This window comes from Lycium barbarum, chromosome 8, assembly GCF_019175385.1.
Source record: "Lycium barbarum isolate Lr01 chromosome 8, ASM1917538v2, whole genome shotgun sequence".
Lineage (NCBI taxonomy): Eukaryota > Viridiplantae > Streptophyta > Magnoliopsida > Solanales > Solanaceae > Lycium > Lycium barbarum.
This window is the reverse complement of record NC_083344.1, coordinates 102,072,839-102,097,824: the sequence shown is the minus strand read 5'-3', so window position 1 is coordinate 102,097,824 and position 24,986 is coordinate 102,072,839. Positions and strand designations below refer to the sequence as shown.

Sequence of the window (24,986 nt, the reverse complement as noted above, 5' to 3'; positions counted from 1 at the left end):
ACAAAGTAAATGAACAAGGCGAATAAATCAAGTCTGTCAACATGTTCTATCCAAGAGACTGTTGTAAGATAAAGTGAATGAGCCAGACATAGAGCATGATAAGGACGAGTGAATCAGGTCGATGGACGTGTTCTATCTCAGACACCGAGACGAGTCAGAGTTGAATGAACCAGGTCCAAGAACATGTTACAGTTCAGAGTCCTAATGCGAGTAGGATTTGTGATTTATGGGAAGGACTTGGCGGACAAGTTGCAGGATTTCTGGCCATAATTATCAAGATACTTTAGACTTCTAAAAGGACACTAAAGCCGCGTGAAGGAAGAATCCTAAATCAGCTCAAACCCTAACTCTCATAATGAGCCTCATCATGTAAGGTTTGAGTTCAGCCGACTTGATGAAAACCTAAAGCTATATATATCCAAGTCCTGCCATGAAGAAGCTTCCCGCGCTTATAAAGAGAGAAAATCATAATATCGAGCAAACACAGTCAATGCAATAATTGAGAGTTCTGATTACTGAAGTGCAACCTGATACAAAGAAGAAGATTGAAGAACCTATTTAATAGATTTTATGTTTTTACAGTTCTTGAGTCTAGATTCGTGTATTATGATTGTTTATCGAGTTGTACCTTTATCAGCTTTCTTAGCAGCAATAGTCATAGGTATAAAAGATTATCAAATTTAGCTTCAAGTTGAGGGCAACTTGAAGTGGGCTCATTAGTCTAGGGAGATTAGTGAGATAGGAATTAGGATTTAGTTCCTAGGTTACAGAGTTTGTAACTTGAATTTGCAAATGCTCACAGTTGTAGTGGAGTTTGGGAAAAATCCTACAGAGGTGTAGGTCGTGAATTTTTAGCCTTTGTGAGTCGAGTGGTTTCCACGTAAAAATAACTGTGTCCTTACTTTCCTATTCTTTATTATTCTGCATACGCTAGCCAGAAACAAGTAGAGTAACGTGTTTTATCCTATAGGTGAGAATCGGGTATCACTTAGGATAGATACTAGGTTGTGCAAAATATCTTGGCATTAGAGCGGGTTTTCTTTGAAAGGCTAACACCTTAAGAGAAGATTATGACGAATACGGCACCAAAAAATGGATATAAGCAAAGGGGAATCAATCTACAGGCCACCATTGCTCAAAGGTGAGCACTATTTCCTATGGACGAATTGTATGAGACTTACTTAATGGGTGTGGATTATGATCTCTAGAGGATCACAACTAGAGGACTGCTGATTCCCACACACCCACCTGAGTCAACCTCTTAAGCAGGTTCAACACATGAACCAAAGCCTCGGACAACACTAGGGTAGCAATAATATCAGGCTGAGTTGGTGCTGGTTCCAAATCCTCCCTCTCATGATGACCCGCTGATAGCTCGGGAGAGACGGATCTAGCGTAGGCCTGACCAGCCACGGGTGCCCTGCCCCTAGCTAGTACTGCCCCTCTGCCTCGTCCACGGCTTCTAGCCTGGTCCCTACCGCGTGCCGCGACCCCAGCGGCCGACACTGGTGCCTTATCAATTGCTGCTCTAGCACGAGTCCTCACCATCTGTGAGAGAATAGAAGGAGAATCAACTATCAATTTGGACCAACTAGATACCAATTAGAATCAAGTAGCACAAAAGGAAAGAAAGAGTTAGAGTTTTCGTAGTGTCCCATAGCCTCTCGAAGATAAGTATAGATGTTTCTGTACCGATCCGCAAGACTCTACCAGACATGTTCTTGTACAGGTGAGATTGGTGAACCTAGGGCTCTGATACCAACTTGTCACAGCCCAAAATACGGTCCTGATGGCACCCACACTAACTCCCCTAGTTGTCACACCCCTACCAGGAGTATGACGGGCTCCGACTCGTAGGCCGGGAACCACCTGACTTATCCGTTACTTTGAACATTATAAACCATAACTCAAAGAACACTTGCACGCAGAAAACACCCAACATAGGAATGTTCGATCATTCGGCACATATGTTCATACGCGGACCGACAAGGTTGCCACAACATAACGTATATCATAAAGCCGGTAAGACTAACAGTAAAGTATCAATAGCTCAAAATAAGGCCGACAAGGCCACCCATATTTTATACAATAATATGAACCGGTGGAGCTATAAAACATCTAACTATACACACATGTCTACGAGCCTCTACATAGAATACAAATGATCATAAGGACAATACCAAATAGACTGCGGCTCCGAAGTACGTGAAGTGCTCCTGAGAATTCGCTGATAGAACACATACGGGTCTGATCTGTCTCTCTGCCTACCTGCGAGCATGAGCGCAGCGTCCACAAGAAGGGACGTTAGTACGAATAATGTACTGAGTATGTAAGACATGAATAACAACATAATATAGATATGGAAGGTAACATGGAATATGAGAGATAACCTGTACATCTGGATGCCTAATAAGGCGGTGTCATGCATGCTTAGCGTTTTAAAAAAAATATTCTTATACATACATATAGTACCATGCCCGGCCATTAAGGCTCGGTGTCATATATATAGTATCATGCCCGGCCATTAAGACTCGGTGTTATCATATATATAGTATCATGCCCGACCATTAAGGCTCGGTGTTATCATCATTAGCCCGCGTCCGGGCCTCCCGCGTCCGGGGCAATATCATAACATGCCCACTGCAGTGGTGTGCACATCTACGTGCCATGCCCGGCCGACTATAGCACGGCGCGGTGTGAGAAAATACATACATATATATATATATATATATATATATATATATATATATATATATATATATATATATATATATAAAGCATGCATGAGAGCCCAATCAAAAGCCACAACTATATCGGAGTGACGTAAGGTCGGTAGCCTCTGATTATATTATGGATCAGTCATCATCATTTATCCCACCTTGAAGGAACAATTATTATAAGGTGAGATCAACAACAATGAATAAAATCGAGAAAGTCATGAAATAAGCTCAATAATCTCATAATAGCATTAAAATCATAAACTTTGGAATTTCTAGAATTAAGATCTTCATTATCATGTTCATCATAGAAAACATCTCATCTTAAGTATCATAAGAAGTTTTTAAGAATCATAAACTTCTAACTTTTAGATGTAAGAGAGTTATGGAAATATATATGGAATCATAAAATAAGAATCATGCCTTTTGAGAAAAATCATAAGATGAGATCAATATCAACAAATATAATCAAAATCTGGAAACCAGCTCAGTAATCTCATAATGACATTAAAACCATAACTTTGGATTCTCCAGAAATGGGATCATCATAATCCTCATCATGGTACTTATAGAAAACATTCGTCTTTAGCATCATAAGGATTTTGAGAATCATGAACTGCTAGTGTTTTCAGAAATTAGGTATTATGAAAGGCGTGCATGCGTTCATAGGAAATGAATCATGCCTTTAAAAAAAGAGGAATAGCCTTAACATACCTTTTTGTCTCCTTAATTACTCAACGTTTATCCTTCCAAGCTCGTAAATCTACATGTAAACCATACATATTATTGTTAGGCACATCGTTATATGCTCGTCTTAAACCCTTAATTTAAATCCATTTAGAATCTGCCGAAATTCGGGCAGCATCTCCCCTGTTTATATGCCTAGCCCGAAATCATAATATCAACAACCAATCAACAAAAAAAATACCAACATCATCAAGACCATTACCCATACCAATATATTTCCTAAAACATCCCACACGATGTTCTCTAAATTTCTCAACTAACCAACTTGTGATACTACTATTTAATAACTTTATTTCCCTAAAGAAGCCGAAATTAATACCAATAAGGAGAGATTCGTACCTTGTCCTTGTTAGAACAATAATATCTCCAATATCCACCTTGAATCCAAGCCGAAATTCACCGCAAAACGATACTATAACCGTAACTATGCGTTACCCGAGCCTTGATTAGCCAAAAATCACTTTAAACCCTCACTTTTTATGACATATTTGCCCCTATATGTGTGCTGGTCTTTAGGATATGGTTTTGGAGTTGAAAAATGGGGTTTTGACCCTTTTATAGGTGGCTAAAGTCGGTGGCACTGTAGCAGTATTGTAGCACGCGTTTCTGCTTTGTCAGCTGAACTTGTAACATCCATAATATTCTACTCCGATGTCCTATCGACGAGCGGTTTGTTGCATTGGAAACTAGACTCGACGAACATCATTTTAGGATTTTAAAACACCTTAAAACTCCTCATATACCTAGAGATATACCTCTCCAAAAGTTGACCCAAAAATTTGTCCTTAATTCTACCAACTTTTTCCAAATTTTTGACAAACTTATTTTCTTTGATTCGCTTGGTCCCGGAATCTTCCAAAACTCCCCCTACATACTATTTATCATTTATTATACTTGATAATGGACATGTTCTCATGTTTCAAGGTTGTCCTTCCCGGTTACGACTTACGAGATCGCAATTCATCCTTTACTCCAGTGTTACGTACTTCCCATGGCTTGTACCTTTCTAAACTTCATGGGACGTCTCCTATACTCCATTACAACGGTGAAGTACGTGGCATGCTCATGCTCTGAAAGTGCGGGGTGTAACATTAGTGGGCGAACTATCCCCTTAATTCATTACTTATTCAATTATGAAAAGACTTAAATAACAAAATCAAATCATAATAAGTCTAAGTCAATACCATAAATATAAAGTGCAGAAGATACTAGGTCATAATACAATCCCCAAAAATGAAGTCACCATACAAAAACAACTAACCAACGATGTCTAAGAGTAGATAAATATGTCTGAAATACAAATAAAAATGTCTAGTGAAATAGTAGTAGACAACTAGGAAGGAAATCTAGGGCTGCATGGCAGGTAGGTAGCTCACCCTGAATCCTGGCAGCAAATAGCCTCAAGTCTAGAAATGGGGTCTGGAAAAAAATGTCCTGCCTCAAAATCTGCACTCAGAAAAAGCACAGCAAGAGTAGTATCAGTACACACATGTACCGGTAAGCATCATAGGCCGACTAAGAATAGTTTATGCATATAAAGCACAAAATTAAAAAGTTAAATAGATAGGCACATAATAACCACTCAAGTCATAGAATATCACCCAGCCAAATCATCGCCTAAGGTGAATCACCTAAACATAAGTCTGTCAAGTCCCTAATAATTTCTCAAAGTAACCATAACACGAATATAACTAGCAATCCAGTCAATCGATGTATAATGTGATGAAGATATATGCAATGAAATGGACGTTATGCAATGAAATGGCCAATACTCACTATGTACATACATGCTCTGGATGGAATATCAACGTCTTGGCAGTCATGACCCGCAGGGGACCCATGACGTCTATGTACCGCTCGCTTCGGAATGTCCCATCGGATCACGAGCACACATACATTCCGCTCCGATAACAACCTCAAATCACGGATTCACATAATGCTTTCATCAAAGTGTCACATGTTTTTTCATAGTTGCCATATATCTTTCATCATCAGTGCCACATTTCTTTCATCAAATGACTTCCACACCATTTCCATTATGTATGAGTGTATGAATGCAAGAATGCTAAATCAAATGCAATCAATGCCAATGAGCATGCTATAGAGGTCACAAACACCATAAGCCACATCAAGACTTGCATAAATCACAACAACTATGGAAATGGAATCAACATCGAGTTTTAATCACCATAATGAATCTATCACGTCACACTACTTCGATCAAATAAACAAATACACCACATGTCAACAATGTGTAAAATAACGGCGACAAGCCCACATAATCAGAAGTCATACTAACCTAATTGTATATCCATCCCAACATCATGTCCGAAGACCTAACATGATTTCTCCCGTCAATTCTATGCATACATTCGATTCACTAATCAAAGTCTAACTAAAGTAAGCCGTAACCTACCTCAATTGCCGAATTGGTGCCACGAACTACTCTACTTAGGCCTTCCCTTTCTGAAGCTCCTCAAAATGATCGAAGTCTAACAATTACTAATTCTAAGTAAGTAAATTACCACAAAATATTCAACTATTCGGGAAAAGAATCGGGTGTGAAAGTTACCTAAAATTGCCAAAATACCCTTAACGAACCTCAAGGGCAAAACTGGAATTTAAGGGCGAAATTACACTACCCATAGTATAATTAGTCATTATCCTTAATCTCATGGAGTTCTAACCATAATTGGTCCTTCAATTTCACTAATTACACCAAATCCCCAAATTAGAAAGAACCCTAAATTCATGAATTGATTCTAGAAGTCAAGGGAGATTCAAACCTAGAATCTATTAATGCACAATCTAGATCATAGGAATCAACAATTAGAAAAATAATATCCAATTAGATAAGGGGATTTAATGCTCGACAACCTAGGCTTCCATAACCCATCACCCCCATTAGTCATTAGCCACCATGGATACTAATTAAGCATGATTAAACACTAGAATAAGGTACAAAGACTTACCCCAAGATTATTAGACCAACACTTCTTCAGAAATCACCCACAATACTCCTTTGGATTAGGTTTTTGGTGAATGGGATAAATGATTCGAAGTTGGGAAATGAAATAAGGTTTCTGATTTAGCGATCATCGTTGGAGCGGAGGAAGTCTCACTTCCGCGATCCCGCCTCAGCGGGTACTCATCCGCTGAGGCAGATCTCATTAAATGACTCAGCTTCCACTCCTGCAGGCCAAGTCCCGCTTCGGGAGACCCACAGTGTTATATCCCGTATTTTGTACATTCGGATAATTCAAGATAATTGCGATAAGTTAAGGGCAAGGCTATATTTTTGATCTTGTTTAATACACAAGTTGTTTATGAAAATTATTGATGTGGAAATATTAAGAAAGGCTAGGGGTAAAAAGGAAAATTCACAAGGTGGCTCATGGAAATATTAAGGAAAGTTTGGGGTTAAAAATGATTTATGGAAAACTTAAAAGTCTTGAACAAAAAGGCCAAGTGGCCGTGTAAGGTGGGGTGGGCCTTGGCCCACATGGATGCATAATATATGTGTATATTAGATGACTTATTAGTCATATTCTTCATCTTCATCACTTAGAAAGTTGAAGAAACTTGGAGAAGAAAAAGGGAGAGCACCATTCGGCCATAGTGACCAAAAATTGAAGCCCTCAATCTTGATCAAAAAAAAATATTTTCTTCTAGCAATTCAACCAATTGGAAGGTCCTCTTTAACGTGAAGTAGTTGTTGGAGCAAGCAAAACACTTATTCGTGCACTTTACCATCCTAGCCAAGTTGAGAAGTGTAGTGAAGAAAGGTAAGGTTTAATCCTCTTTTTCATATGTTATGAATGTTTTGTACATGTTGTAGTGTGTGGAAATGGATGAAAACCATGAAATTTGTGTGTTGGGGTGGTGGCCGAATATGGGCTACTTTGTATGGCAAGGAATGAACTAATTTTTATCTAGTATTTTGGTTGTTGTCGTCATGGATTCTATGATGAACATGAGAGTTTAATGATTCAAATTGAAGTTGAAATTGTTGTGGGCTGTTTTAGAAGCCAATGTGAATTGAATGTAGTCTTCTTGTATTTATGGAAAATAATGTTGTGAGTGTGTGAATTATTGGTGTAGTTCATGAATTTGAAAGAAGGAAATGTGTTGTTATTGCTATTGTGGCATTTTTGAGGTTTCGGGTGGAGTGGCATATTGGTTAGATTATTTTGAATATTGTGCGAATTGTTTGACGTGTTGTTGAGTCTTGTTTGAATGGTTTCGGATTAGTGTTTGAGTGTGCGAGCATTGGTGTTATCTTGATTGTATGTAGTTGAACTGAATGTAAATGGAATGCCGTCGAATTATGTAGAAGGGAGTTGCTAATGTTAGAATGTGTTTTGAATTGATTGTTGATGTTGTTAATATGGTTGTTGGTATTGTTGTTGATGATTTGGCCGAGTTGAATTCTCGGGGTTGTTGAATTTACAGGGGAAATGCTGCCCAAATTTCTGTAGAAAAGTGCTAGCTTAGGATCGAATTCCTAAGTACTTGTAGCTAACGTTTGGTATTTAATGACGTTATTGTAGATCTTGGGGAGCCCGAGATTTGAGTTGGGATTAGCTTAGGAAGTGGACAAGGTATGCAAAGCTTACCCTTTCTTTCTTTTGGCATGCCTTAGATGTAAATAAGATGTGATACAAACCTCGGGGTAACTCCATTCATAAGATCCGAGCATGTCGACGATTCTTATTCACTTCTTGATGTTACACTCCTAATATAGTCGAACTATGGTCCTTAGGTCTTTTGTATAATTGGATAAAGAACGTGTATACAGAATTTTGTTTTTAAAGGTCTTATGTCGAATAATGTCTCTAACTTTCTTAGACGAGCTCGGATCGCTCCGATACGTTCTTAGGGAGTTCTAAAGCGAATTATGGTTGTAACTTTCGTAGGTGGGCTCGGATTGGGTTGGTACTTGTCCGTGGTCCCCGAGACTTCCCTTGTATAACTCTAACGACTTTTGAAAGGATTTAACATAATTATCGTCTTAACCCTCGAGCGTTGGTTAGTTTACTTATTTGCTGAGTCTGAAATGATAATGTTTTTAAATTGCATACAGTTTCTCACTACTCTGCTCGTGCATACTGTATTTACATCTTTCGCCGAGTCCCGGGCCGGTTTTGTCATCGTGCGCACTATGTTATATTCGGCAGTATGATGTGTTACGGTTCCCCGAGTCCCCCACTAGCGGGCCGGGTACCGTTTATATATATTATGGTGTGATGATGTGTTATGTTGCTATGATGTGTTACGGAGACGTTACGGGGATATGAAATCTTCTGGAGAATGATGTGCTGTGGCGCCAATGACGGGAGGGGCGACCACGTTCCTGAGCCCTATACATGATTTTGAGATGCATTATTCGTGTTTCAAAAGCAAGCGTTTGGTATACTGATTTTTGTACTTGTTTTCCATACTTCTTATTTCAGATTATGATCTTGATTATTGTACTTCATGCTTTATATACTCAGTACATATTTCGTACTGACCCCCTTTCTTCGGGGGCTGCGTTTCATGCCCGCAGGTACAGACGCTCGTTCTGGTGACCCGCCAGTGTAGGACACCTATTCTGCTGTTTTGGAGTGCTCCCCTTGTCCCGGAGCCTACATTCTGGTATAGAATCTTCCGTTGTATATATGTATGTATATTCAGGGGTACGGCGGGGCCCTGTCCCGTCATGTAATTCTATTGTCTTTATTAGAGGCCTGTAGACATACATGTGGGTTGTGAGTAGTTACTGTTTAGTTATGTCTGTGTGATTTATGTCTTAAGCGGTTCCATTTGTTGTGGCAGCATTATCGGCTTGTATGTATATACACATATATATTTCTGGGGCGATGTGTTTTATGACAGCCTTGCCAGCTTCTGTGTGATATAATTGTTTATATGCGACCGCTTGAGACGATGTCTGACCTTCTTATCTGAATAAGCCATTTGTATGCCGATTCTGGTAAGTGAGTGTGTACGGGTGTCCAGCTCGGGCACTAGTCACGACCCACGGGGTTGGGTTGTGACACACAGGGATGAACCTACTCTCGTCGGGGCGAGACATCAGGAAACTAAAAAATTCTGGTTTCACCAAGTTCAACCCAAAATCCCGACATCCATCCGAGACCTCCTGGATATAAACCAATCATGTAGACACAAATAAAAACATGTTACAAACCCATTTGTGACCTCAAAATTCTCAACGAAGGTCATATTGACTCGGTCAACTCCCAAACTTCTAAAGTCAAGTTTCTAACTAAGTACCCAAATAGCCCCCGGAAGCCTCGGGAACTGAACCAGCCACCCTCACCAAGTCATAAATGACCCTCCGGACCTCACGATATCGATGAAATTTTGAAAAAGGTCCGTTTACTCAAAAGTCAACTATTGGTCAAACATTTTCACTTAAGGGTTCTAATTCTTCCAATTTTCACTAGAATCGCCTGGTAACCTTAGGAACTGGGTCGACAGGGGAAATATGGTAAAAAAACACGTATAACGACTAAATGGGTCATTACATCAGATATCAATTAAACAACCGTTCATCCTCGAAAATGAAACGAAAGAATGGTACCTGACTGGGTAAAAATTTTGGGATATCTACTACACATATCAACATCAGTCTCCCACGTAGCCTCCTCGATTGGATGGTGCTTCCATTGAACTTTCACCGAAGCTATCTCCTTTGACCTCAACTTTCGAACCTCCCTATCCAAGATGGCTATTTTCTCCTGCCCATAAGACAAATTTTGATAAAATAGGACCGAATCCCACTGGAGGTAATGCCAACTTATAAGATATCTCGCCCACACGACGAAGGATCTCAAATGGACTAATGAACCTAGGGCTAAGCTTGCCCTCATTCCCAAATCTCATCACAACCTTCATGGACGAAACCTTCAATAAAACCTGCTCCCCAACCATGAACTCTAGATCTCGGACCTTCCGGTCTGCATACTCTTTCTGCCTACTCTGAGCCGCTAGAAGCTTTTGTTGAATCAACTTCACCTTATCCAACGACTCTCTCAAAAGATCAGTACCCCAAGGTCTCACCTCAAAAGTATCAAACTAAGTAATCGGAGATCGGGATCTCCTCCCATATAAGGCCTTGAATGGAGCTATGTCGATACTCGAATGATAGCTATTGTTGTACGCTAACTCTACCAAAGGTAAGAACTGGTCTCACTGATCACCAAAGTCGATAACACAAGCTCAGATCATATCCTCTAAAACTTAAATCGTCCGCTTTGACTGACCATCCGTTTGAGGGTGAAAAGCAGTACTAAGATCCAACTGAGTCCCAATCTTGACCTACAAAGTCCTCTAGAAATGGGACGTGAACTGAGTGCCTCTATCAAAGATAATAGAAATGGCCACTCCATGCAATCGAATAATCTCTCGGATATAGATCTTGGCCAACTTCTCTGCATTTTAGTTCATCTGAACTGGAATGAAGAGTGCAGACTTAGTCAACCTATCAAAAATAACCCAAATCGAATCAATTTAAGGTCTTAAGAAGACCTACCACAAAATCAATGGCTATCCTCTCCCACTTTCACTCTAGAATGGGCATCCTCTGAAGCGTACCTCCCGATCTCTGATGCTCATACTTAACCTGCTGGCACTTCAAACATTGAGAAATGAACTTAACAATATCACGCTTCATCCTACCCCACCTGTAGTGTTGTCTCAAATCACGATACATCTTGGTAGCACCAGGGTGAATATAATGTCTAGAACTGTGAGCCTTCTCTAAAATCAACTTGATCAAGCCACCAAGCCGAGGAACACAAACACACCCCTTAATCCTCAAAACCCCCTAACTATCCAGAATTGCTTCCTTGGCCTCTCCACTCAACATCTTATCACGAATTTTCCACAACTTAGCATCCTCGAACTGCTGTGCCTTAATCTAATCCAAAAGCGACGACGTCGCCTCAACACAAGCTAAAACCCTACCTGAATATGAAATATCGAGCCTCACCATCCCGCATCAGAACACAACCCAAACCTATACGCTAAGCATCACAATACACAGTCAAATCCTTTCCCTCAACTGGTAGAGATATGATAGGAGCCGAAGTCAACAAAATCTTGAGCTTTTGGAAGCTCTCTTCACACTCACCGGACCACTGAAAAGGCACATTCTTTTGTGTTAAATGAGTCTAATGGGAAGAGATCGAAGAAAAGTCCTTCACAACCTGAGAGTAATAACTGGCGAGACCCATAACTTTGGATCTCGCTCACTGAAGTGGGCCTAGCCCAATCTCGGACTACCTTTATTTTTTTTGGGATCTTCCATAATCCAGTCCTTAGGCACAACATGTCCCAAGAATGCTACTGAATCGAGCCAAAACTCACACTTAAAAAACTTAGCATAAAGCTTTTTTTCCTTCAACAATCCAAGTACAATCCTCAAGTGTTTCTCATGATCTTCCTTATTGCGCTAATACACCAAAATGTCATCAATGAAGACTATGATGAAGCAATCCAAGTATGGCTTGAAAATTCCATTCATCAGGTCCATAAAAGCTGTCAGGGCATTAGTAAGCCCAAAAGACATAACAAGGAACTCGTAATGACCATAACGAGTTCTAAAGGCTGTCTTGGGAATATCCTCGGCCCTGATCTTCAACTGGCGGTAATCAATACATATCCGCATCAACCCATCCTTCTTCTTTATAAAAACTACGAAAGCACCCTAAGGGGAGACGTTCGGTATAATGAAACCCTTGCTAGGAAGATCTTGCAACTGTTCCTTCAACTCTCTCAGCTCAGCTGGTGCCATTCGATATGGTGAAATAGAAATAGGACGAGTTCCCGGCTCTATATCAATGCATAAATTGATATCGCGATCGGGTGGCATACCTAAAAAGTCTGTAGGAAACACCTCAGCAAACTCGTTCACCACAGGCACAGACTTAAGTGACGGAATGTCAGCACTAGTATCACGAATATGGGCCAAGTAGGCCAAACATCCTTTATCCACTAACTTCCTGGCTCGAAGGAAAGAAATGATCTTCTTCGGGGAGGTACTAGGAGTACCCTTCCACTCAAGTCTAGGAATACCCAGCATAGCTGTGTGACTATCTTGGCACGACAATCCAAAATCACATAATAAGGAGACAACCAACTCATATCCCAGTTAATATCAAAATCTACCATATCAAGATACATATGGAAGGGCCATACACCTTCCATAACAAACCATTCATGGTTAGGAAAGGGGAACGAGATTTTGTATTTGACCCTGATTGCATGTGTAAGATTCCTCTATGGGTCAAGTTCCCAGGGCTTCCAGTTGGGTATTGGTCTTCTGATGCATTGAGCAAGGTAGCCAGTGTTGTTAGAGAACTATTACACACTGATAAATTCACATCTGAGTATGACAAGATTTCCTATGCGAGGGTGTTGGTTAACTCTAATGTTTTTAAGCCATTACCTAGAAGTATTGAGATGCATACACTAACTGGAGTGCTTCACCAATCCGTTTCTTATGATTGGAGACCAACCTTTTGCAACCATTGCATTCAATTTGGGCATGATTCTGAAAGTTGCTGGAGAAATGAGAAGAAGGCCCAAGATGAGGAAGAATTTAAGGCTCTTAAAAGAAGAAGGAAGAGGAGAAGAGGCAAACAACCACCAGTTCAAGAATGGCACATAAGACCAGCAACAAATAATGCTCCTACTATTGTTCAGAATGAGCTAATTGATAATGATGCACCTAATCAGGCTGATAATATTCCTATTGTGTCTCAGAGTGATCCAACTGATAGTGATACACCTACTTAGGTGAATCCAACTTCTGGTAATGGTAATACAAATACTAAAGGGGTTGTTTCAAAAAGGAAGGAATCAAGTGTAGTAGCTGCTCAACCACCTACTCAGGAAAGGCTACAGGCTAGTGTGCAAACTATGCTAACTGACAATACTTATGGTGTGATAACTACTGAGGCTGCTAGTACCTCAGGTGTGGGAGGGTCTGGAACTCACTTCAACCCCCCATAATTATTAGTACATGGAATGTAAGAGGCCTGAATCAACCCTATAAGCAGAAGGAGTTGAAGCTTTTTCTAGAGAAGAATAAAGTGGACTTGTTTGGTTGTTTTGAGACAACGGTAAATGTGAGTAAGGCACAAAGGATAATACAGAAAGTTGCTAGGGACTGGAATTACTGTTGCAACTACCCATTGGGACTAAATGGTAGAGTCTGTTTATTATGGAAGAGGCATCTTAGAGTGCAGATTCTTCAAATCCATGAGCAATTCATACATTGTTTAGTTGAAGATCCTGCTGCTCAATTCTCTACATTGGTTATAGTGGTTTATGCTAGAAATGAACAGATTTAGAGAGATATCCTATGGCATGATCTACAGCTTGTACGGGCTCAAATACATACTGCCTGGTTACTGAGTGGGGACTTCAACAATATACTGTCTACTGATGATAATATTAGCCAACCAGTGATTCAAGCAAAAATACAGGGATTTCAAGATCTAGTAATAGGCCTACAACTCACTCCCTTAAGAGCTAAGGGTTGTTTTTTCACATGGAACAATAAGCAAGCAGTAGATACAAGAGTATATAGTAAGATTGATTGGGGTTTGGGTAACTATCATTGGTTACAGGAGTATGGCAATGTAGAAGCAGACTTTTTGACTCCTGGTATATTTGATCACTCCCCAATACTCATTCAATGCTAGAAACCTGTCGCACTACACCCTCGACCATTCAAGCTATACACAACAGTTATAGAGCATACTGGCTTTAATGCAATATATCATAAGGTGTGGAAATATTCTGAGCAAGGTGATCCAATGCATGCAATATGGCAAAAGCTTAAGCACTTGAAAGTTGAATTGAAGGATCTGAATACTCAGATGGCTTCCTATGCTCTTAGATTAACACAGGCAAGACAACAACTAGAATATGTGCAAGCAGCGACTGTTATACAACCATTATGCCAAAGTCTATTTGACCAAGAAAAGGAGCTACTTAGAACAATTGAAAAATGGAGCTTGGTTGAGGAAAAGGTGCTGAGACAAAAGTCTAGAGCTTGTTGATTGACAGTGGTGATGATAACACCAAATACTTCTATTCCCAATTAAAGATCAGCTCCAGTAAAAATGCCATAACAAAAATTTATAATGACAATGGTCTTAAGCTAACAGATCCTCATGAGGTAAAAGCTGAATTTGTGAAGTTCTTTACTGAGCTTATGGGATCAAGAAGTTAGAGTCTGCCTTGCTCAAAGTCAGCAGTGATTCAACAAGGACCTTGTTTAATAATGACTCAGAAGCAACTATTGGTACAACCAGTAACAAGAGAGGAGATTGCAAATGCTATTAAAGATACACCAAATGAAAAAGCACCAGGGGTAGATGTATTCCCTATTGAATTCTTTACAAGCCAATGGAGGGAGAGGATGTCTATTAGGATGTGTTGCACTTTTTCAAAACTGGGAAAATGAATCCTGCTTGGAACTCCATTGTAGTTACTTTTATTACTAAGGTCTCATCACCTACTCAGGTGAAAGACTATAGGCCAATTGCATGTTGTTCTACCTTGTACAAAATTGTTGCAAAAGTGTTGACTACTAGGATAAAAGGTGTGACCCAAGGTCTTGTTGGTTGCTCACAACTAGCATTTATTGAAGGAAGGAGTATCATAGACAATATCTTGTTTAGCTATGAACTATTTAAAAGCTATACAAGAAAGGGAATGTCAGCCAGGTGTGTGCTCAAAGTGGATCTAAGGAAGGCATATGATACTTTGGACTGGAATTTCTTGAAGAATGTGTTGATTGATCTGGGATTTCCACATAAATTTGTACAATAGGATATGGAGTGTATTCAAACTGTTTCCTATTCCCTTGTCATAAATAGTGGCTTAGCACAACCATTCAGAGGTAAAAGGGGCATCAGGCAAGCTAATACAATGTCACCACACCTGCTTGCTCTTGGTATGGAATATTTGCAAAGGGAAATGAACCGGCTGGCTAATAATACAAAGTTCAACCTTCACCCAAGATGCAAGAGAATGAAACTGATCCATATTTGCTTTGCTAACGACTTGCTTATGTTTTGCAGGGCGACTGACCATCTGTTTTATTGCACAAACAGACATTTCAGTTGTTCTCAAATACTTCTGGTCTACAAGCAAATTTAGACAAGAGTTCTTTGTATATAATTGGAGTTTCCCCACAGGTGAAGGATGATATTTTACTAGCCCTTGGATATGTGGAAGAATCTCTTCCTTTCAGATATCTAGGAGTACCATTATCACCCAAAAAGCTATCTGTCAGCCAGTGCTTACCATTGATAGAGAAGATCACCTCAAGGATCAGTTGTTAGTCATCAAGGATGTTGTCATATGCTGGTAGATTTCAGCTTATTAAGGCAGTGTTGTTTGGCATGCAAACGTATTGGGTACAGATTTTTTTGCTACCAAAGAAGGTCGTGAAACTTATTGATGCTGTTTGTCGATCCTTTCTATGGACAGAGATGGGGCAAATATCCAAGAAAGCTCTGGTTTCCTGGGAAAAAATTGCCAACCACAAGAAGCCGGTGGATTGAATGTTATACACATGGGATTGTGGAACAAGGCTGCAATAGTGAAACAATTATGGTCTATTTCACAGAAAAAGGACTCTATGGATCTGTCACGACCCAACTCGTGGGTCTAGCAAGCACCCACGCTATCCCCCCCCCCCCCCCTCCACCCGGTGGGCGAACCTTTCCCTTAAATACATCATTTTAATACAACATGCGAAAATAAGACACGAATCATCTTATCAGTCTTACTTAATACATAGAACAATGCGGAAGTACTTACTACATCATACCCAAAACCTGGTCTGAACATCGTACAAGAGCCACTAATAATAATTACAGTCTGATGGAATAATACAAGTCTCAAACTAGGGATACTGTCTCAAGAATAAGAAAAGACAGATATGTAAAGGAAGAGTCTCCAGGAAGTGGATCCATCAATGTAGCTCGCCCTAGGAAATCTGACAAGTAGCCTCGGGATTCACTCCTGAGGTCGGGATGTAGGACCAACAACGAACTCTGCACTTCAGAAAAAGTGCAGAAAGAATAATATGAGTACAAACACATATACTCGTAGGTATCATAGGCCGACAATGGTTAGTTCACGTATATAAATACGAAGAAACTAACAAGTAAGAAGACAAGCAATCAAACACAGTCACAAATCTAGCAATTATGGAAGTCTTGCAGTAACAATAGTCACAAAGATTTCAATAGCTCAGGTTATCAGCCTAGGTGGAAATCTCTAAACCTCGAGTCTATCAAGACTCTAAATAAATACCTTACAAACAACAAATCAATAATTCACTAATCAAGAATCAATCATAGAATATGCCATGCAATGACATGAATAGCAATTCAATGGAATGCAATGCAATGCAATGTCGTGCTATGCAAATGCTATGCAATGCAGTAGTCACCTCTCACGCTCCACTCTCGTACACACATGTTATGGAAATGCCTCATAGTCATGACTCATGGGGGATCCGCGAAGTCTATGTACCACTCGTGCTCTCCGGCAGAAACCTCGGAGGCTATCAATCACTCTCAATCTCCGGCAAAGACCTTGGAGTCTCTCTGTCACTCTCAATCTCCGCAAAAGACCTCAGAGTCTCTCAATCACTCACCTTACCATCAGGACAACATAAGAGTAATATGGAAGCATGTCATGCATGATATGAGTCTCAACAATATCACCAATATGCGATCAACAAGTACAGGTCATATTATTGTCCGCGGTTCAATCACTAATATTACCCTTCCCTTTCATGAGTTGAGTGAGCTAGTATGTGACAGAGATACAACTAGGTGATAATCACATCAAGTAACACATGGAATATGGGATGCATGCCTCGCATGAAATCAACCTCAATAATCACCGCAATCATAGGTTCCACGGATTCATACTATGAAATGCAATTCAATATTCAATTTCTTAGTAATAACCTTCCTCTTCCGTATGATAAGTGAGATAACGATATAGAGAGACAATTATATTAAGTACATGAAATCACAACCATAGCGACAAGCCCACATAACAATATCACAATAATGGCGACAAGCCCACATAACAGTATCACAATAATGGCGACAAGCCCACATAATAGCTGACAATACCAACCTAGATGGAATTCACCTCCACACTATGCCTGAAGGCCTATCATGCTTTTCTCGTCAGTCACTACTATCTACATACGTTTTGCTAACTGAAGTCTAGACATAAAGTAAGTCGTAACCTACCTCAATGCCGAGTGGGTGACACGAACGATCAGAGCAATGCCTTCCCTTTGAGTAGAGCCTTTGAACGATCGAAGTCTATCAAATATGCCATCTACGTTAGAATACAAATCTAAGAACACCTATACTGATATATTATATTTGAAACCCAAAAATGACCTCGATCCCACAAGGGAAAAATTGGAATTTTATTGAAAATTAATTCACCAATAACCTAGGCGTCATATATCCAGAAAATCCATTCAAAAATCCATCATCTTGATCCTCAAATCCATGATTTATCAATTTTCAACTTTTGGGTTCAAAACCCCAATTTTTCCCAAAATAAAGCTTACGGCCAAATCTTAATATTATACGCCTTCAGCCATGAAATTTAAGGTGCAAAATCAGTTTTACACTCACTACTAAATACGTATATTCTATATTTTAACATGTATTCATGTCCCACAAGGTAATAATTGAAACAAAAATGTAGTATCTCCATATCTCTCGTATCCGAACTGTAGCTAAGTTAACACCCCTTGCAGCTTCTTATTTGTTGATTCTAGAATATGATGGTGTAATTAATTGCATCCATGATCCACTGTGTAAACAAGTAGAGCTAACACCCGTATTGTTTCACTGATCCCAAGCTCACATTTACTCTATCATAAGAGACCAACAAAATACTCTTTCCGTCATATACTCCTTAGCAGCCACTGGTTCTTTTAGTAATATAAATATAAGGAAGTGGCTGAATTAAGGTTAGGGTGAATATAGCTTAAAGAAGATGGACCCAACAATTACTAACATAGTCACAACAATAGAGCATTGGTTTGGGCCATTTCTAGTGTTCTTAAGTTAGAATGGGTGGAGCCCAATATACATTTATATTTTACTATATATGCCAACTCATATATCTATACCATTATACGTATCCAACACACAAACATTCACCCAAGTCATAAACATCAATATGAAGCTAATGGAACCAACAAATTTCCAATCCGGGTTTTAATTCTCCCGATGACCATCTTTTCACCATAAATAAGCATATTAAATGCTAAAACCGACTTAATTGTCAAAAACCAACCAAACGAACTCTAGAATTAGCCCGTCAACTTCTACCGGTGATAAATAATATTTCAAATCTAACGGGATCTTCATATTGCCAATCAGAGCATACGTTCCCAAAATAAACATGATATCCAAATAATTAAATGCCGAAATTTAGAAAGTGAAACCTTTCCCCAAAGTGAACCAAATAACATCCATTTGACTTTAAATTTTGCAAGCGATTCAAAAACTCCGAGATGGAACGTTCGGGAAGAGTATGTTGGGGAAAAGAAGCTTAAAACTCAAAAACGAACAAACGGGTTGTTACATCAGATACCAATTAAATAATCGTTCATCCTCGAACGATAAAGGAAAGTACGAAAGCCGACGAGTAACCAAGTAATCTCAATTATAACCTCATGAAAGCATCCAAAGGCAAGAAATACACCGATAGTACCACTTGTTCACTTTATCAGTCAAACTATTTTTAACTTAGCTCAACGACTCAAATTTCCATTTCTCCATACCCGAAATTTCTTTCACAGCTGATCCTCAAATGTAAGAACTAACTCCGCTCGAATTCCCTGATTTTATTATAACCATACCTTTATACGCTTTCGATTGAATCTAAAAATATCACCTTAATCACCACCATCTTTTAGATATAGCCACAAACCATACCCAACTCGAACCGATAAAATATTCTGATTCTACTAGCCCTTCGTCCCCCACCCTGTTCAATGCCGTCTGTCGCCACGATTCCCTAGCATACTTAAACACATGCCACAAGCCCAATCATGGCTTCCTTTCAGAAAAGAATCCTTACTTTACCTGAGAAATCTTTAAGCAATTCCATCAAAACTGATCTTACCCAAAGCTGATTGCACTAGTTTCGATCTCGTTAGTTCTGCATCCCGAAGTTGAAATCACTTAGTCAAAGCCCATTGCCCAGTTCCTCTCAAATCTCCAAATCACCATACTATAATCATACCTACTGATTACCTTATCGTACCAAATTCGTAGAAAATCAACTTATCACTCTAAAGACTTCCCATAACCATTTGTACCTTCTTAATGCATCACCAAGTACCCGTGTAAACCATTAAAACTTTCTGAATCGTTGTCATCCAAAAAATATCATCAATCCTGCTTGCAAACTTCAATAAGACCCGGTAACACTGCCATACCTCCATTCTGAACTGAAACCTATTGAATCCATGAAAGTGATTTCCTAGAATACCTATAATCCTTCTGGTAATATAAACATAGGCCACCCGACCCTAATTGAACAATTCTGACCCAGAAATAAATGCATAACCCCCTGAATATCACCAATAGTCACCTGAACTGACTCCAAACCCTCACGAAACCAAACATAGATCTTTCATAAATTTATGGTGACCAATTCTAATGTTTTTCTTATAGATAATCAATCTTGTGCCGTCACCTCGACCCCAAAGGCTGAATTTCACCCAACTCATCAACCTAATATTGAGAAGCTATTCCTTATGACTTAAATCCTCATGTTTCTCATTTCACACCCACCACACAATCCTGATAAGACCCCATGAACTCTAGAACATCAAATTCTCCTTGTGCCTTCTCTTAACTCGCTCACAACTCTGACCATTTCGACATAATGCTTGCGGCCTCATTTACTACACTTTTACCCGTCGAATCTCCCACTGTAACATCTTGACACACCCTTAACAGTTTTGAAAGTGTCAAATCTTGTAATCTCTGCACTAAACCTCGAACAACTACTTCCCAGTCCTTTATCCAAAATGCTCACCCAAGCTATCCAGTCAGTAATACCTATAACATAATCCACTACCATGAATATGGTCTCACCTCGAAAATATAACTTTATCCTTCAAATTATAAAGATTCCCAAAAGTTCCTCCCCGTGAGACCACTCTAGCTCACCCATTGAAGAGTGCTATGGAATTACCCATCTTGGTACAACACAAGAAACTTCCCATAAATCTTAACATGTCGGTCACCTGAAATTTGCTTCTCGTCAGCCAGTGATCACGAAACTTTACGAAACTTCGTCACAACACTTAGTCCATTACTATGGACTTTCTTCTTTAAGCGTACTTAACATCTCTGGAAGATACAATACAACAACGCCACAATCCATACCTGACCCAAGTAATACCGTTGCTTCGAATCCTTTCCTTTCTTTTTCCCAAAATGTACTTTGTTCCTTCCGATTCTCGATCAACTGTACCTTTATCTTAATTCTTCAATTCCTCTGCTCCATTCAAATCTCATTCACCGCCACCGATTGACCATCACTCGAACCCACTTAAAAGTATACCGCGAAATCACAAGTCCTACCAAATAGCCGAGTCAACCCTAGAGATAGTATTATGCAGCTCGCTCAACAACCGAGAGTTTTCTTTGCCTCACTCTAACTTCAAACTAAGAACCACTCTAATTCTGGAGCAGAACACAAACCATTCTTCAAGAAGTCTACCCACTAGGAATTACTGACCAACCCTTATTATCCCAACAAGAAACAATCATTGTCGATGCAATATGCCAAACCACCACTGACCCAATTCATAATCTGTAGGGTGATCTTTAATTTTCGTATCAGAATGGCTCTAATCAAATTGTGTTGTCATCCTTATCATTCGGTCAACTCAACCGAGTCGTAACACCAGCAGAAGCAGGAACTAGCCGAAACTTACACAACAGATACAATGTCCACGCCCCTTGTCCAATATTAGACGCAACACCCAATACTCTTTGAGTACTAAGACTTCACATTTTACCATCACTAGGGTCAATTCTATTAGTCAACCACTGGCCCCTATTAGCCTATAGTTTAACCAAACATACCAAATCATCCATGAACCCTTACATCTGTTAGAATGTATAACCATAACATAACTCTCAAATCAACAAGCTCTCGATTCAAACGATCACCTTACCAATCCTCTAAACACAACGACCCTATGAACACACCCCTTACTATAAGACCAGGACCACAACTGCCCCATACCTTAAGTTCCCACTAGCACAAGTAACCTTGCCTTCTGATCTATAACTAATAGCTATATTCCTGAAGAAACCCACAAACCACAAGTTCTTACTTCACCACTACCATTTTTCCATGTCGAAGCCCAACTTAACTTTTCACAGCCGAATACGAAATTCACTCTCGTACATCTTGTAACCTTATCCTGACAAGCACGTCAGATAACTATTGTTACCTTTCTATAGTGGAGATTGCTCTATCCAAATCCTCTTTCTTACGCCTCTGTCCCATAAGACGTAAAATATTCTTACCAATATACTTTAAGAAATCTTACCTCGTTACACTTTACCACAAAAGTCGCCTTTCCTGTCCTTATCCTCAACTACTTTCTTAATATCTTAGCACGGTCACTATCCTCTTGTCGAATCTGACGATCCTCCCTAAGCTACACTTGTTTCCTGATGTTGGCATCAATACTCTACCGTTGCTGAATTATTGACTTGCCATTGATGCACTTGTGCCATAAACCATCACACTGAACTTGACGATGCTGAAACTTTCCCATTCAAATCACATTACGTGCAAATCATTCTTGCGAAACCATACTATTACTCCCTCGACTTCCGAGCAACTCACCGTTGAGGACATGGAGGTCATGAAGTCCTCTGATTCGTCATACCACCTCCCTATACCAAACCTGAGAGTCAAACTCATAGCAGAAAGCTAAACTTGGTCACACCAATATATCAGAATAACACATCTCGCACCGTGCTGCGCCATGTCATATCGATTGCTCGCGTAAGAATTTAAGGACGAGTTCCCACCCTCCGTGAGAAAATAAGAAAATGAAATTCAGATACAAATTTGGACCCACTAGATACCAATTTGAATGAAGTAGCACAAAAGGAATGAAAGAATGGAAGTTTCCTAAATGCCCTATAGCCTCTTGAGGATGGGTACGGACATTTACGTGCCATTCTTCAAGACTCTACTAGACATTGTTATTGTACTCGTGAGATCGATTAACCTAGAGCTCTGATACCAACTTGTCACGACCCAACTCGTGGGTTGAGCGGGCACCCATGCTATCCCCACTGGTGGGCAAACCCTTCTCTTAACTACATCATTTTAATACAACATGCGGAAATAAAACACGAATCATCTTAATAGTCTTACTTAATACATAGAACAATACAGAACTACTTACTACATCATACCCAAAAACTGGTCTGAACATTGTACAATAGCCACTAATAATAGATACAAATCTGACAGAATAATGCAAGTCTCAAACTGGGGATACTGTCTCAAGAATCAGAAAAGACAGATATGTAAAGGAAGAGTCTCTAGGATATGGATCCATCAATGTAGATCGCCCTAGGAACTTCAACAAGTACCCTCGGGATTCACTCCTCAGGTCGGGATGTAGGACCAACAACGAACTCTGCACTTCAGAAAAAGTGCAGCAAGCGAAGTATGAGTACAAACACACGTACTCGTAGGTATCATAGGCCAACAATAGTTAGTTCACGTATATAAACACGAAGCAACTAACAAGTAAGCAGATAAGCAATCAAACACGGTCACAAATCTAGCAATTATGGAAGTCTTGTAGTAACGATAGTCACAAGGATTTCAATATCTCAAGTTATCAGCCTAGGTGGAAATCTGTACATCTCGAGTCCATCAAGCCTCTAAATTCACCAAACAAACAACAACTCAATAATTCACCAATCAAGAATCAATCAGAGAATATTCCACGCAATGACATGAATAGCAATTCAATGGAATGAAATGCAATGCAATGTCGTGCCATGCAATGCAGTAGTCACCTCTCACGCTCCATTCTCGTACACACAGGTTATGGAAATGCTTCATAGTCATGACTCATGGGGGATCCGCGAAGTCCATGTGCCACTCGTGCTCTCCGACAGAAACCTAGATGAAATTCACATCCACGCCATGCCCGAAGGCCTATCATGCTTTTCCCGTCAGTCACTACTATCTACATACGTTTCGCTAACCGGAGTCTAAACATAAAGTAAGCCGTAACCTACCTCAATGCCTAGTGGGTGACACGAACTATCAGAGCAATGCCTTCCCTTTGCGTAGAGCCTCTGAATGATCGAAGTCTATCAAATATGATATTTAAGTTAGAATACAAATCTAAGAACACCTATATTGATATACTTATATTCGAAACCCAAAAATGACCTTAAAAAGTGACCTCGGACCCACAAGGCAAAAATTAAAATTTTATTGAAAACCAATTCACCCATAACCTAAGGGTCATATATCCAGAAAATCCATTCAAAACTCCATCATCTTGATCCTCAAATCCATGATTTATCACTTTTCAACTTTTGGGTTCAAAACCCCAATTTTTCCCAATGTGAAGCTTACGGCTAAATCTTAATATTATATGCCTTGAGCCATGAAATTTAAGGTGCAAAATCAGTTTTACACTCAATACTAAATACGTATATTCTATATTTTAACATGTATTCATGTCCCACAAGGTAATAATTGAAACAAAAATGTTGTATCTTCATACCTCTCGTATTTGAACTGTAGCTAAGTTAACACCCCTTTTAGTTTCTCCTTTGTTGATTCTAGAATATGATGGTGTAATTAATTGAATCCATGATCCACTGTGTAAACAAGTAGAGCTAACACCTGTATTGTTTCACTGATCCCAAGCTAACATTTACTCTATCATAAGAGACCAACAAAATACTCTTTCCGTCATATACTCCTCAGCAGCCACTGGTTCTTTTAGTAATATAAATATAGGGAAGTGGCTGAATTGAGGTTAGGGTGAATATAGCTTAAAGAATATGGGTCCAACAATTACTAACATAGTCACAACAATAGAGCATTGGTTTGGGCCATTTCTAGTGTTCTTAAGTTAGAATGGGTGGAGCCCAATATACATTTATATTTTACTCTATATGCCAACTCATATATCTATACCACTATACGTATCCAACACACAAACATTCACCCAAGTCATAAACATCAATATGAAGCTAATGGAACCAACAAATTTCCAATCCGGGTTTTAATTCTCTCGGTGACCATCTTTTCACCATAAATAGGCATATTAAATGCTAAAACGACTTAATTGTCAAAAACCAACCAAACGAACTCTAGAATTAGCCCCATCAATTTCTACCGGTCATAAATAATATTTCAAAT

The 24,986-nt window shown here is 39.5% G+C and overlaps 1 protein-coding gene across 1 annotated transcript; it reads left to right on the top strand.

Moving 5' to 3' along the window:
- The first annotated feature begins 12,689 nt into the window (after positions 1-12,689).
- On the top strand, positions 12,690-14,946 carry LOC132608034 (uncharacterized). The gene is made up of 7 exons (XM_060322114.1): positions 12,690-13,226; positions 13,269-13,446; positions 13,554-13,789; positions 13,853-14,116; positions 14,264-14,509; positions 14,587-14,707; positions 14,795-14,946. The coding sequence occupies exons 1-7, from the start codon at positions 12,690-12,692 to the stop codon at positions 14,944-14,946; spliced, it is 1,734 nt and encodes a 577-aa protein (XP_060178097.1).
- The last annotated feature ends 10,040 nt before the right edge of the window (positions 14,947-24,986 follow it).

Excerpts from the sequence above, each read along its gene's own strand:
- LOC132608034 (XM_060322114.1), top strand. The coding sequence starts at position 12,690 with ATGGTTAGGAAAGGGGAACGAGATTTTGTATTTGACCCTGATTGCATG. Across the intron at positions 13,790-13,852 it reads CTGCTCAATTCTCTACATTG|CTTGTACGGGCTCAAATACA; the intron begins GTTATAGTGGTT and ends CATGATCTACAG. Across the intron at positions 14,117-14,263 it reads GGTTACAGGAGTATGGCAAT|GTGTGGAAATATTCTGAGCA; the intron begins GTAGAAGCAGAC and ends ATATATCATAAG.